Raw genomic sequence first — 15,800 nt, forward strand, 5'->3', positions numbered from 1 at the left:
ACTCGTATTCACTGTTGCGGGAGGCTAGCGGCGTCTAACTACAATAGATTGTAAATGTAAGGGACGATCAGTTTCCGTTCGAAGGTCATACATTCCTGAATCGCTATGCCTGACAGGCAAACTCACCATGAGCATTGAGCCAAGCACCCCATCGCGGCACCAGGTTGGAGATACCTGTTCGGTAAAGCGCCGTGACCTGCTGCGAGAAGAAGTTCGTAACTGCCTACTGCACATCCTCGCCCGACAGAAATCGTCAACCCTTCATGGCCATTTTTAAGGAACTGAAGGCGTGGTAATCGCATGGGGACAGATCAGGATTTCAGGGCGAGTGCTCGAGTGTCCCCCACTTGAATTGAGGTAACTTCCGAATCCCCCTCCCTCCCTCGCCCAGATCACCGGACGCATTTGCTAATGACGCCGCTATAGTTCACGTTTTCGCATTTGCAACACGCACGTCGGAAAGAGACGAATGTCACACGAACCATTTTCCTATAAGTAGATGCTTATATACCAGCATCGGGTTTCCAGCCGCGTCAAGTGATTCAAATGACACGAGCTTTCGGCCAAGCACTCCTTGGCTGCCAGCGGTTTGCTGGTACCGCAAGACCGCTACGGTCGCAGGTTCGAATCCTGCCTCGGGCATGGATGTTTGTGATGTCCTTAGGTTAGTTAGGTTTAACTAGTTCTAAGTTCTAGGGGACTAATGACCTCAGCAGTTGAGTCCCATAGTGCTCAGAGCCATTGGTTTGCTGGTACTCCCCTTACATACACTAGCTGTCGGCTGTGACGTCACTAGTGCCCGCGGCATCGCCATATATCAGCATATGTTGAATCGGCGACGTGCGGTAGCGTTCTCGCTTCCCACGCCCGGGTTCCCGGGTTCGATTCCCGGCGGGGTCAGGGATTTTCTCTGCCTCGTGATGACTGGGTGTTGTGCGATGTCCTTAGGTTAGTTAGGTTTAAGTAGTTCTAAGTTCTAGGGGACTGATGACCATAGATGTTAAGTCCCATAGTGCTCAGAACCATTTGAACCATTTTTTGACTCGGCGACGAAACATGAATTACCTCGAAGAAAGCGGTCTATTGACACACAGTCAACATGGGTTTAGAAAACATCGTTCTTATGAAACACAACTAGCTCTTTGTTCACATGAAGTGCTGAGTGCTATTAACAAGGGATTTCAGATCGATTCCGTATTTCTGGATTTCCGGAAGGTTTTTGACACTGTACCACACAAGCGGCTCGTAGTGAAATTGCGTGCTTATGGAATATCGTCTCAGTTATGTGACTGGATTTGTGGTTTCCTGTCAGAGAGGCCACAGTTCGTAGTTATTGACGGAAAGTCATCGAGTAAAACAGAAGTGATTTCTGGCGTTCCCCAAGGTAGTGTTATAGGCCATTTGCTGTTACTTGTCTATATAAACGATTTGGGAGACAATCTGAGCAGCCGTCTTCGGTTATTTGCAGATGACACTGTCGTTTATCGATTAATGAAATCATCAGAAGATCAAAAACAAATTGCAAGACGATTTAGGAAAGATATCTGAATAGTGCGAAAATTGGCAGTTAACCCTAAATAACGAAAAGTGTGAGGTCAACCTAATGAGTGCTGAAAGAACTCGTTAAACTTCGGTTTCACGATAAATCAGTCAGATCTAAAATCCGTAAATTCAACGAAATACCTAGGTATTACATTTACGAACAACTTAAATTGGGACACACAGAAAATGTTGTAGGGAAGGCAAACCAAAGACTGCTTTTTATTGGCAGAACACTTAGAAAATGTGACAGACCTACTAAGGAGACTGCCTACACTACGCTTGTCCGTCCTCTTTTAGAATACTGCTGCGCGGTGTGGGATCCTTACCGGGTAGGAGTGACGGAATACATGGAAAAAGTGCAAAGAAAGACAGCACGTTTTGTATTATCGCGAAATATGGGAGAGAGTGTCACAGAAATGATACAGGATTTGGGCTGGACATCATTAAAAGAAAGGCGTTTTTTGTTGTGACGGAATCTTCTCACGAAATTCCAGTCACTAACTTTCTCCACCGAATGCGAAAATATTTTGTTGACACCGACTTCTACATATACCTTTGTACTCCGCAAGCCACCCAACGGTGTGTGGCGGAGGGCACTTTACGTGCCACTGTCATTACCTCCTTTTCCTGTTCCAGTCGCGTATGGTTCGCGGGAAGAACGACTGTCTGAAAGCCTCCGTGCGCGCTCTAATCTCACTAATTTTACATTCGTGATCTCCTCGGGAGGTATAAGTAGGGGGAAGCAATATATTCGATACCTCATCCAGAAACGCACCCTCTCGAAACCTGGCGAGCAATCTACACCGCGATGCAGAGCGCCTCTCTTGCAGAGTCTGCCACTTGAGTTTATTAAACATCTCCGTAACGCTATCACGGTTACCAAATAATCCTGTGACGAAACGCGCCGCTCTTCTTTGGATCTCTATCTCCTCCGTCAAACCGATCTGGTACGGATCCCACACTGATGAGCAATACTCAAGTATAGGTCGAACGAGTGTTTTGTAAGCCACCTCCTTTGTTGATGGACCACATTTTCCAAGCACTCTCCCAATGAACCTCAACCTGGTACCCGCCTTACCAACAATTAATTTTATATGATCATTCCACTTCAAATCGCTCCGCACGCATACTCCCAGATATTTTACAGAAGTAACTGCTACCAGTGTTTGTTCCGCTATCATATAATCATACAATAAAGGATCCTTCTTTCTACGTATTCGCAATACATTACATTGTCTATGTTAAGGGACAGTTGCCACTCCCTGCACCAAGTGCCTATCCGCTGCAGATCTTCCTGCATTTCGCTACAATTTTCTAATGCTGCAACTTCTCTGTATACTACAGCATCATCCGCGAAAAGCCGCATGGAACTTCCGACACTATCTACTAGGTCATTTATATATATTGTGAAAAGCAATGGTCCCATGACACTCCCCTGTGGCACGCCAGAGGTTACTTTAACGTCTGTAGACGTCTCTCCATTGATAACAACATGCTGTGTTCTGTTTGCTAAAAACTCTTCAATCCAGCCACACAGCTGGTCTGATATTCCGTAGGCTCTTACTTTGTTTATCAGGCGACAGTGCGGAACTGTATCGAACGGCTTCCGGAAGTCAAGAAAAATAGCATCTACCTGGGAGCCTGTATCTAATATTTTCTGGGTCTCATGAACAAATAAAGCGAGTTGGGTCTCACACGATCGCTGTTTCCGGAATCCATGTTGATTCCTACATAGTAGATTCTGGGTTTCCAAAAACGACATGATACTCGAGCAAAAAACATGTTCTAAAATTCTACAACAGATCGACGTCAGAGATATAGGTCTATAGTTTTGCGCATCTGCTCGACGACCCTTCTTGAAGACTGGGACTACCTGTGCTCTTTTCCAATCATTTGGAACCCTCCGTTCCTCTAGAGACTTGCGGTACACGGCTATTAGAAGGGGGGCAAGTTCTTTCGCGTACTCTGTGTAGAATCGAATTGGTATCCCGTCAGGTCCAGTGGACTTTCCTCTATTGAGTGATTCCAGTTGCTTTTCTATTCCTTGGACACTTATTTCGATGTCAGCCATTTGTTCGTTACATAGGGAGGAACGATCACCAAGATAAAATAAGGGAAATCAGAGCTCGTACGGAAAGATATAGGTGTTCATTCTTTCCGCGCTCTACACGTGATTGGAATAATAGGGAATTGTGAAGGTTGTTCGATGAACCCTCTGCCAGGCACTTAAATGTGATTTGCAGAGTATCCATGTAGATGTAGATGTCCTGTTTCGCACTAAATGCTTCTGGTACGTGCCATTAAGCAAGCGATTGCAATAAAAATCACTGATGACACCCTGACTAGAAACTGTGGCCTGCAGCTCAGCATGGTGTGGGATCCAGCAATAGCGCAGCTAAGGCAGCCACATCAAACGCCGAATCAACGTATCCGATGCCGCGGGTACCAGCGACGTCACAGCCGGCGGCTAGTGTACATACGGGGCGTATCAGCAGCGTACTGGCAGTTAATCCACTTGACAATCGCCAACGAGTGCATGGCCGAAAACTCGTGTAATTTTTATCACTTGACGCGGCTGGAAACTCGAAAACTTTTTATTCAGTGTTACCCTCCGCAAGACTCTGCATTCTCGTATCCCTTATACAGGGTGTTTCAAAAATTACCGGTATATTTGAAACGGCAATGAAAACTAAACGAGCAGCGATAGAAATACACCGTTTGTTGCAATATGCTTGGGACAACAGTACATTTTCAGGCGGACAAACTTTCGAAATTACAGTATTTACAATTTTCAACAACAGATGGCGCTGCAAGTGATGTGAAAGATATAGAAGACAACGCAGTCTGTGGGTGCGCCATTCTGTACGTCGTCTTTCTGCTGTAAGCGTGTGCTGTTCACAACGTGCAAGTGTGCTGTAGACAACATGGTTTATTCCTTAGAACAGAGGATTTTTCTGGTGTTGGAATTCCACCGCCTAGAACACAGTGTTGTTGCAACAAGACGAAGTTTTCAACGGAGGTTTAATGTAACCAAAGGACCGAAAAGCGATACAATAAAGGATCTGTTTGAAAAATTTCAACGGACTGAGAATGTGACGGATGAACGTGCTGGAAAGGTAGGGCGACCGCGTACGGCAACCATAGAGGGCAACGCACAGCTAGTGCAGCAGGTGATCCAACAGCGGCCTCGGGTTTCCGTTCGCCGTGTTGCAGCTGCGGTCCAAATGACGCCAACGTCCACGTATCGTCTCATGCGCCAGAGTTTACACCTCTATCCATACAAAATTCAAACGCGGCAACCCCTCAGCGCCGCTACCATTGCTGCACGAGAGACATTCGCTAACGATATAGTGCACAGGATTGATGACGGCGATATGCATGTGGGCAGCATTTTGTTTACTGACGAAGCTTATTTTTACCTGGATGGCTTCGTCAATAAACAGAACTGGCGCATATGGGGAACCGAAAAACCCCATGTTGCAGTCCCATCGTCCCTGCGTCCTCAAAAAGTACTGGTCTGGGCCGCCATTTCTTCCAAAGGAATCATTGGCCCATTTTTCAGATCCGAAACGATTACTGCATCACGCTATCTGGACATTCTTCGTGAATTTGTGGCGGTACAAACTGCCTTAGACGACACTGCGAACACCTCGTGGTTTATGCAAGATGGTGCCCGGCCACATCGCACGGCCGACGTCTTTAATTTCCTGAATGAGTATTTCGATGATCGTGTGATTGCTTTGGGCTATCCGAAACATACAGGAGGCGGCGTGGATTGGCCTCCCTATTCGCCAGACATGAACCCCTGTGACTTCTTTCTGTGGGGACACTTGAAAGACCAGGTGTACCGCCAGAATCCAGAAACAATTGAACAGCTGAAGCAGTACATCTCATCTGCATGTGAAGCCATTCCGCCAGACACGTTGTCAAAGGTTTCGAGTAATTTCATTCAGAGACTACGCCATATTATTGCTACGCATGGTGGATATGTGGAAAATATCGTACTATAGAGTTTCCCAGACCGCAGCGCCATCTGTTATTGAAAATTGTAACTACTGTAATTTCGAAAGTTTGTCTGCCTGAAAATGTACTGTTGTCCCAAGCATATTGCAACAAACGGTGTATTTCTATCGCTGCTCGTTTAGTTTTTATTGCCGTTTCAAATATACCGGTCATTTTTGAAACACCCTGTATTAGTGGCATGGCAGGAAGCGGCATTAAGCCGGGTTCACACACGCAACGAAAGTATCGCCACAAGTCAAGTCATTCTGGAGTGGCGCTGTGAGCTACCGTTCACACAGGACTCCACAAATCCTTCGTAATTGCGCAGTTTGCAAAATGGCGTCACCTGTCTCAGCTGATTGAACGGCTGTACTTATTACTAAATAAAATGTTTTGGAAACATAATAAATGTAAAATATTACTTACCAGAGTGTTTCTCGTCTCTCTTGTCTCGACTACATGTTTTAAGAACCGGTCTGCAGCTTCAAACCAAGCAAGGCTGGGTTTATAAATACCGTCTGTAGACGCACCACTCTTAAGTGATTTCAATACTTTTTTATGTTCATTCATGTAAGCATTTCTGAAGCTTCGAATTTTTAATTTTGTTGTAGCTGCATCAATTCCACGCATACTGTTTACTATTTCAACTAATGCAGCATGTCTCAAATTTCTGTCTTTGCATGATTCGCTTTTGTGGTTTCAAAGGCATTCTCTTTCTTGATGCCTCGTTACAGGAGAAGATATAGACGTTCGCGTCTTGCTGTTTATAAGGCTATAGATGATTTGGAATTTAAAGTTGCTAATAAGGGAGCACCGAGTTTTCTGCAAGGGCCTTCTATGTTTTGTGGATGTGTAATTAATTTTACACTTACACAAGAAGATGCAAATATGTCTGGTAATGGATGGATTACTGTTGCTATAGTGCGTTATCCAAGTACTACTGTGAAAGATGTGACTTCTTTGGAAGCATTTAATAACAGAGATGTTAAAGCTTATCGTACGTATCATGTTGGAGAAGTTTTCAATAAAGATATGGGTTCATCATATTTTACGTCTACAATGCCATTTACGATAAGGACTGGCCGGCCGGTGTGGCCAAGCCGTTAAAGGCGCTACAGTCTGGAACCGCGTGACCGCTACGGTCGCAGGTTCGAATCCTGCCTCGGGCATGGATGTGTGTGATGTCCTTAGGTTAGTTAGGTTTAAGTAGTTCTAAGTTCTAGAGGACTGATGACCTTAGAAGTTAAGTCCCATAGTGCTCAGAGCCATTTGAACCATTTTGATAAGGACAAGGAATCATAGGAAAATAAATGAGCAGGAGAGCGTTTCTGTTTGGGCTAAAGGTGGTGGAAGATGTGCTAAAGTAAAACTTGTTGGTGATATAACACATTATTATAGAAATTAATAAAGTTAATCCTTTCCTTTATATCCCGTGAAATTTTTTTTAAAACAATAAAAAAACTACACATTGATCTTGCCAAAAGCCGAGAAGCGATTCTTCTTGGTGTTGTAGCTCTCAGGGGCACTCTGGGATGCACACAGTGTCTCTGGGCACCTCCAAGAATCTCATAATTGTCGCTCTTGACCACTTTTTCAACATATCAATAACAAACGCATTAACAAAAGCACCATCTGCGAACGAATACGCACTTGAAAGGTTTGAATCCAGCCGCGAGGTAACAATCGAATGACGTTATTCGATTGTGGAGAAGGCAAAATGGGACAACAACGTAGAACCAAGTTCAATTTTTTGTGGCGTGACAAAAGTTGCGCTTCTTAAATGGCGCCACCGAAAACTAGAAGTTCACACATGCAACTACAAAACAACTGCAGTTCGCCATTAGCAGTGGCGATACTTTCGTTGCCTGTGTGAACCCGGCATTACTGCAGCGATGCCACCGACAACGCGCAACTGCGGCGCCACGGGCAGTGGCTGTGGCGTCTCTGGTGGCGCGTGTGAACGCGGCCCCACGATGTAGCGGCGGTCGCAGACGGCTTTTTCAGGGGTCACTGACTGCTCGCTACCTGGGGCGGGTGGCCCGCCTCGAGGGAAAGCCGACACCGCTGCAGGTATACACAGTTACACAGTGTGCAGAATACACGAGGCGCCGTTATACAGGATAGCCGCCTGAGCCGCCGTGGGAAACGCTGGATGCCCGCCGCGCTGCCAGAAAGGAGAACGCAGGGTGTTTAATCCCCGCACCTGCCCGGGGAAGGATTTGCGGAGCGCCCCAGACCCACTGCTGTAACCCTTCACTGGCGAACCTACCGTCTCTAAATCCGTCTGCTCCTTCGTGAATCATTGCCGGAAATCTCGCATCGCTCTCTCGCCCTGAAGTTGTCGAGCGTGTGCACTGGTAGATACAGACGGGACGGTTTGTACAGCTCAACCACACTGCTGCCGAACAACTGACACTTGCCACGAAACAATCGACAGTTGCAACAGAACACCGGACCAATGACAGCGAAAAGAAATGTAGAGGACGGGACGTGTCAACCGCAGCGAAGCCTGTGAACGAACGCTCTGTACGTATTGGACAATTCGCGCAGCACGTTGTTTGACGAAGGTAGTTGTGGATTCGATTAGTCCGACATTCTTTGAGTAAGGCAACATGTCTGCAAGACATCATACGAATGCTTACGATCATGGAAGAGCAGTTGGACGGTTCGAAGCGGTCAAAGTGTTACCGCTGTGGCCACGGTAATGGATCCGAAATTGTTATCTCGAGATTAAAGGAACGGCAAAGAACTTAGAAATGCTACGGTATGTGATCAAAAGTATCCGGATACATGGCTGAAAATGACTTACAAGTTCGTGGCCCCCTCCATCGGTAACGCTGGAATTAAATATGATGTTGGCCCCCCCTAGCCTTGATGACAGCTTCCACCCTCGCAGGTGCTGGAAGATTTTTTGGGGTATAGCAACCCATTCTTCACGGAGTGCTGCACTGAGAGGTATCGATGTTGATCGGTGAAGCCTGGCACGAAGTCGGCGTTCCAGAACATCACAAAGATGTTCTATGGGATTCTGTGCAGGCCAGCCCATTATAGGGATGTTATTGTCGTTTCAAATGTTCAAAATGTCTGTGAAATCTTAAGGGAATTCAGTCCTAAGGTCATCAGTCCCTAAGCTTACACACTACTTAACATAAATTATCCTAAGGATAAACACACCCATGCCTGAGGGAGGACTCGAACCTCCGCCGGGACCAGCCGCACAGTCCATGACTGCAGCGCCCCAGACCACTCGGCTAATCCCGAGCGGCTATTGTCGTTTAACCACTCCGCACAGGCCGTGCATTATGAACAGGTGCTCGATCGTGTTGAAAGATGCAGTCGCCTTCCTCGAATTGCTTTTCAACAGTGGGAAGGAAGAAAAAACTTAAAACACCAATGTAGGCTTGTTGTGTGATAGTGCCACGTAAAACAAGAAGGGGTGCAAGCCCCCTCCATGAAAAACACGACCACACCATAACACCACCGCCTCCGAATTTTACTGTTGGCACTACACACTCTGGCAGATGACGTTCACCGGGCATTCGCCATACCCACAGCCTGCAATCGGATCGCCACAGTGTGTACCGTGATTCGTCACTCCACACAATGTTTTTCCACTGTTCAATCATCCAATATTTACGCTCCTTACACCAAGCCAGGGATCGTTTGGCATTTACCAGCGTGACATGTGGCTTATGTACAGCCACTCGAACACGAAATCTAAGTTTTTCATCTCCCGCCTAGTTGTCATAGTACTTGCAGTGGATCCTGATGCAGTTTGGAATTCCCGTGTGATGGGTTGGATAGATGTCTGCCTATTACACATTGCGGCCCTCTTCAACTGTCGGCAGTCTCTGTCTGTAAACAAACGAACTCGGCCTGAATGCTTTTGTGCTGCACGTGTCCCTTCGCGTTTCCACATCACTATCACATCGGAAACTGTGGACCTAGGGATGTTTAGAAATGTGGGATGTTTAGGAGTGTGGAAATCACGCATATAGACGTATGACACAAGTGACACCCAATCACCTGACCACGCACAGAGTCCGTGAGTTCCACGGAGCACCCCATTCTGCTCTCTCACGATGTCTAGTGATTACTGAGGTCGTTGATATGGTGTACCTTGCAATAGGTGGGAGCACAATGCACCTAATATGAAGAAGGTATGTTTTTGGGGCTGTCCGGATACTTTTGATCACATAGTGTATATTAAACTGTACCGGTGGTCGTAAACGGCCCACCACACCGCAAGAGGGTCGATCACATAAGTCTAGTGGCGGAAAGGAACAGGTATCTCACTCCTAGGCAGATCGCTGCAGACCTTCCAACTGCTACTGGTATTCAGGTCATTACGAAAATCATTTCGTAGCAAATTACATCAGGCTGGTTTGTATGCTCTGTATCCTGTAAAATGCAACCCACTTCAACCACGCCATCGTCGAGAAAGAGTTCATTGGTGCAGCGAGCATGTTGGTTGGGGTCAGCAAAAGTGGTCCGGAGTGGTGTTCTCCGACGGATCCCGCTTCACTGTGCCAAGGGATTCTGGCCACCAGTTAGTGCGCGGAGAGACAAGGGAACACGTTACACACCACAGAGTGTTCGTGAGCGTCATCCGTATGGGATACGCGTTATAGTGTGCACAGGCATAACGCACGAGGCCCAACACTGCTGCTCGAGGTACCGTTATAGCACAGCGGGGCTGCAGGGAGAGTTCTCCCGGAAGCCCTTGATCTTTCTATTTTTGCTCTGAAATTTTCTCTTTTTACTGTTTCTTCAACCGTTATTTCAATTTCTCTCGGGTCTTCCTCAATTTCTTTGGTCCACATTTTTGATGTTTTTGGTTTCTGTCAAAAAAGTCAAAAATTCTTTTTGTTATAATTTCCTAATCTAAGCTTTTTAGGCGTCGATAGAACACATCTCTTCTATTCCTCATTGTGCCTAGTTTTCATCTTCCCATTTTAGGCATTCTGAAGCATAAAATCATTCTTGTCTAATGACAGTATTCCAGTTCCGGTGTTCTGCATTTATGTATGAGGATTTCTAACCCTACATGTTTTTTATTAACTGAAAAGCCACTTCAACTTTCCTTGCGCTTTCTAAGTTAGCTTCTTTCTCCAACGCATTCGACTGCATTGTTGTTGTTGTTGTCATCTTCAGTCCTGAGACTGGTTTGATGCAGCTCTCCATGCTACTCTATCCTGTGCAAGCTTCTTCATCTCCCAGTACCTAATTTCACATAAATAATTAAATTTTTTAACCCTTTTAATTCTCTGATAACTAGTTTCTATGATTTTCGGTGTCTCCTTTAAATGTGTCCAATGATATATATATATATATATATATATATATATATATATATATATATATATAGATATATATATTAGTGAAAACTCCTTCATTTGTAAATAACATGTCATTGTCAAAGGAGGGTTGCCTGCACTGTGTTGTTGCGTCCACTGGCGGGATATTAATACAGGACCAAAGTCCGCTTCACTAACTTATTGGAGGTGGTACGGGTGCATTGCACTGGGATGCATTATTCTCTAAACACTACTGTGGCTCATTGCAGCCATTTGTGTAGCAAGCCTCCTTGTCGAGATTCCTGGCGCGCGTTCGACTGTTTCCGTCTCCACATCGTCAAGCACAGGTCTACCTCAAGCAGTCCTACCCGCTGCCCAGTTTCTTGGAGGTACTGATGCACCCTTGTAAACGTGCGACTTACGGGTTTCCTTCGGACAGCGTGTCCTCCCTGGCGCAATCGTGCAGCTTCCCGTGTACTGCCGCTAGTCCTACCACACATGAAAAGCGTATCCGCAAACAACTCGTTACTGTAACGTTCCACATTAACACCAAAACTCGTACAACGGAACTGACGCTAGTGACGCTCTGCAAATAATACGTGAGAGGGCAATCTGTGTACTTTAGTGTCTTATCGGTTCTGTTTACGACTCCACGTCCCGAAAATGTAAACACACACCACGGACAGACCTGCGGTCTTCACACAGAAACACGTCAGTGGTGGCTGGAAACCATAAAGTCGCAATTATCTTGCAAACGGTTCATTTGCGGATCTATATTTCTGAGACGTTTTTGCTTCTAATGTCGTACAATTTTTTGCAAAACAATTATAAAACATGCTGGAAAGCGAACTGGACCTGCAGTTAGGAGAGTACCAGAGAACGATTGGAAAAGGACGATACTGCGTGGAAAAATTTTAAATCTGAAACTTACAACCGGATACAGAAGAATAACGACCAAATGCATTTATACGACACTTGTAGACTTCAAAGAACAATATGACTGACAGAGAAACATATTCAGCATCTTCAATGAATTTGGAACTAACAACAAATCAGTTGCAGTCATAAACGACACACTTACAAATACAAAATTATATTGTTAGGTGAGCCGGTGGGTGTGGCCGAGCGGTTCCAGGCGCTTCAGTCTGGAACCGCGCGACCGCTACGGTCGCAGGTTCGAATCCTACCTCGGGCATGGATCTGTGTGATGTCCTTAGGTTAGTTAGGTTAAAGTAGTTCCAAGTTCTAGGGGACTGATGACCTCAGATGTTAAGTCCCATAGTGCTGAGAGCCATTTGAACCATTGTTAGGTGAAACCTCCAAAGTCTCTGAGATCAAAATTGCTATAAGACATGAAGATGGTTGTCCCCGCTGCTGTTTAATTGTGCCTTGGAAAAGGTAATCAGGCAACGGAGGAAAAGAAGAAATTAAAAAAAAAAAAATCACGTTTGGGAGAAAAGGGAATAATCTGACAATTAACTGTTCGACTCTTGCAGACGATATATATAAATAATCATAATTCTCACGTTAGGAGTCACGTAGACTCCAACCACACGCTGTGCATGAGTCACATATTTCTTATTGAGCGTGTGGTAAGCGGTGCTGGTTGATCGTTTTATTGACCTGTACATGGACGGGTTTCTGCGACATCGTCTTGCAGTATTTCTTGAGGGTGTTTCCTGAGAGCAACACCAGAGGATGTGATACGTGCTTGATGGAGCACCGGCACATTTTACTACTATGGTGAGCCGATATCTAAAGCTCCAATATGGCCAAAGATGGATTGGTCGAGGAGGATCTGTACCGTGGCCTCCAGATCACCTTGTCTCAAACCCAGGAATGTCTGTTTTTGGGGCTATCTTAAAAGTGTAGTGTACGCCCCTCTGGTTAACTCGGCCGAAGAACTAGAGCAGAGACTTGTCAAGAATTGTGAAATTACCCAGGCGTGTCTGATAGGATTTGGAACTCTTTGCGGCGACAAGCCCAGACGTATGCGTCCGGGTACAAGGACCTTTGAACACCTCTTTCAACTACGTGAACAGTCATGTAGATGAAACTTCCTGGCAGATTAAAACTGTGTGCCCGACCGAGACTCGAACTCGGGACCTTTGCCTTTCGCGGGCAAGTGCTCTACCATCTGAGCTACCGAAGCACGACTCACGCCCGGTACTCACAGCTTTACTTCTGCCAGTACCTCGTCTCCTACCTTCCAAACTTTACAGAAGCTCTCCTGCGAACCTTGCAGAACTAGCACTCCTGAAAGAAAGGATATTGCGGAGACTGGCTTAGCCACAGCCTGGGGGACGTTTCCAGAATGAGATTTTCACTCTGCAGCGGAGTGTGCGCTGATATGAAACTTCCTGGCAGATTAAAACTGTGTGCCCGACCGAGACTCGAACTCGGGACCTTTGCCTTTCGCGGGCAAGTGCTCTACCAGTCATGTAGATGTTGTGGTCTTCATTCAGAATACCTTCACTTCCACCAAAGCATACCGAATAACCTTTCTTATTGCTGTATAGTTTTGTTTCCTTTTCCCAACTGGGATGACGTTCATACAGAATCAAGTCAGCGGTAGATGGTAACCAAAAAGTTGCCATTATCTCGCAAACTCGTCTTCAGGCCTATGTTTACTAGATTTTTTTGCTTCTAGTACAAAGTGAGGTCAAGTCTCTAGCTTATTTTTGGTAGTCGATGAGAGTGATGTGAGTTCTCTGTTACTCGATGAGTCATACTTCGTTCTTGTACAATAGATATTTTTCAGAGAGATGTCTTTAAAAGTCGACGTTCTGAGCACAGTCTAGCAGTGACATTCCGTCGGCTTTTCTCTTTTTCGACTGCGATTGCAGCGCGCTAAGCGGCCAGGAAGTTATACTGATGAGCTCGGCGAGATCTTTTGAAAGCGAAGGCGAACCGCAATTATTTGTATTGGTGTATAGAATAGCGTTTACAAACGGAAGAGTCTTTAGGACAATAAATTGCAACAACAGCAAGAGGAAGACACCATACTTCTCTTTTTTTAGGCTTTGTAACCACGCTAGATGGTGTAAACCGCTACATTACACGACAGTTTGTTTACAATTTTCTTGTAACTTACAGATATTTTCTGGAGATTGCCATGTTCTTTAAGCACGAAGAAACTGCTAGTAGGCATCGGACAACATGATCTTTTGCAGAAAGGCGTTGTATTTCTTCTCAAATAATTAAGTTTTCGTTGCTACAGCTCCGGTCAAATCAGTGAATCCGTAACATAAGTAACATAAATGGAATGCAATATCTACATTATTTAGCGTAGCAGATAAGAGCGAAAAATCACACAAATATCATAATAAAAGAACAAAAGCAGTAAAACTGTTGCCCAACGCAGAAGAATCCAATTCCACAATTGTTGCCGCATATGAGCCACAAACGGCAAGAATCTTCAACACATTTGCTTTTGAAGCAAAAGTAATTACATTTACAGAAATATTTACGTGTTTGAACGTCAAGTGGGGTGTGGACTGCGAAACATTAGACGATCTCCAAGTTTTTACGTGTCAAAGACTGTGCGTACCTTAACAAGACTGACAACAACAGAAATATATTCGTTTCATGCATGAAATATGTGTTTAAATTCTCTTGTTTCTAGCGGAATACGCTACAATTATACACATATTTGAAAGTTTTTTTCATCGTTAAGTTGTAGCACCAGGCCGTCGTAAAATCGATCGCCAAACATGACTCTGGACTGAGGAGGTGAACAAGGCTGTGCACTTCAAAAAGCTCCTCGCCTCTAAGACAGATGAAAACTAGAAGGACTACCGTGAAGCTAGGAATGCAGCAAAGAAGGCAGTTGCGGCAGCCAAATCAGCACACTTCAGCTATGTCTGTGATAAACTGGGAATACCTACTGGAGGACGTGAAATCAATCGACTGGCAAAGCAGCGTCATGAACAAACTGCAGACATTGAAAAATTCTTTGGAATCAATTATGAAAAAGGCAAACTTATCACCATCCGAAAACAAAGTAGCAGAGCGGCGAGGAAATACTTCGAGGAAGTTTGCAACAAGGAGTTTCCACATGCTCCAGTTCCAGTGTTAACTCCAGTAGAGAGACCCATTGCACCAGTCACCGAGGATGAGGGTGTCGAAGCATTACGGAAAATGAAAAACGGAAAAGCAACAGGGCCAGATGATCTTCCTGCACACTTTTGGAAATCAAAACACTGGGATTCAGCTGGATGGTTGACGGATTGCATTAATAAGATCATTGAGGAAGGAAAGATTCAAGCTCACTGGACATGTACACTACTGGCCATTAAAATTGCTACACTAAGAAGAAATGAAGATGATAAACGGGTATTCACAGGACAAATATCTTATACTAGAACTGACATGTGATTACATTTTCAAGCAGTTTGGGTGCATAGACCCTGAGAAATCAGTACCCTGAACAACCATCTCAGGCAGTAATAACGGCCTTGATACGCCTGGGCATTGAGTAAAAACGAGGTTGGATGGGGTGTAGAGGTAAAGCTGCAAATATAGCTTCAACACGATACCACAGCTCATCAAGAGTAGTGATTGGCTTATTGTGACGAGCCAGTTGCTCGGCCACCATTGACCAGACGTTTTCAATTGGTGACAGATCTGGAGAATGTGATGGCAAGGGCAGCAGTCGAACATTTTCTGTATCCAGAAAGGCCCGTACAGGACCTACAACATGCGGTCGTGCATTATCCTGCTGAAATGTTGCGTTTCGCAGGGATCGAATGAAGGGTATAGCCACGGGTCGTAACACATCTGAAACGTAACGGCCACTGTTCAAAGTACCGTCAATGCGAGGAAGAGGTGACCGAGACGTGTAACCAATGGCACACCATACCATCACGCCGGGTGATACACCAGTATGGCGATGACGAATACACGCTTACAATGTGCATTCACCGTGATGTCACCAAACGCGATTGCGACCATCACGAT

General features: G+C 45.3%; 1 protein-coding gene across 1 annotated transcript in view; it reads right to left on the reverse strand.

Moving 5' to 3' along the window:
• The window catches only part of LOC124550741 (one cut domain family member 3-like), a 184,876-nt gene that overhangs the window by 159,304 nt on the left and 9,772 nt on the right, over nt 1–15,800 (reverse strand). The window contains exon 2 of the mRNA XM_047125462.1: nt 7,410–7,608. Within this exon, the coding sequence (XP_046981418.1) occupies nt 7,410–7,608 (199 nt within the window). The remainder of the gene's footprint in view (nt 1–7,409; nt 7,609–15,800) is intronic.

Source organism: Schistocerca americana, chromosome 9, assembly GCF_021461395.2.
Source record: "Schistocerca americana isolate TAMUIC-IGC-003095 chromosome 9, iqSchAmer2.1, whole genome shotgun sequence".
Lineage (NCBI taxonomy): Eukaryota > Metazoa > Arthropoda > Insecta > Orthoptera > Acrididae > Schistocerca > Schistocerca americana.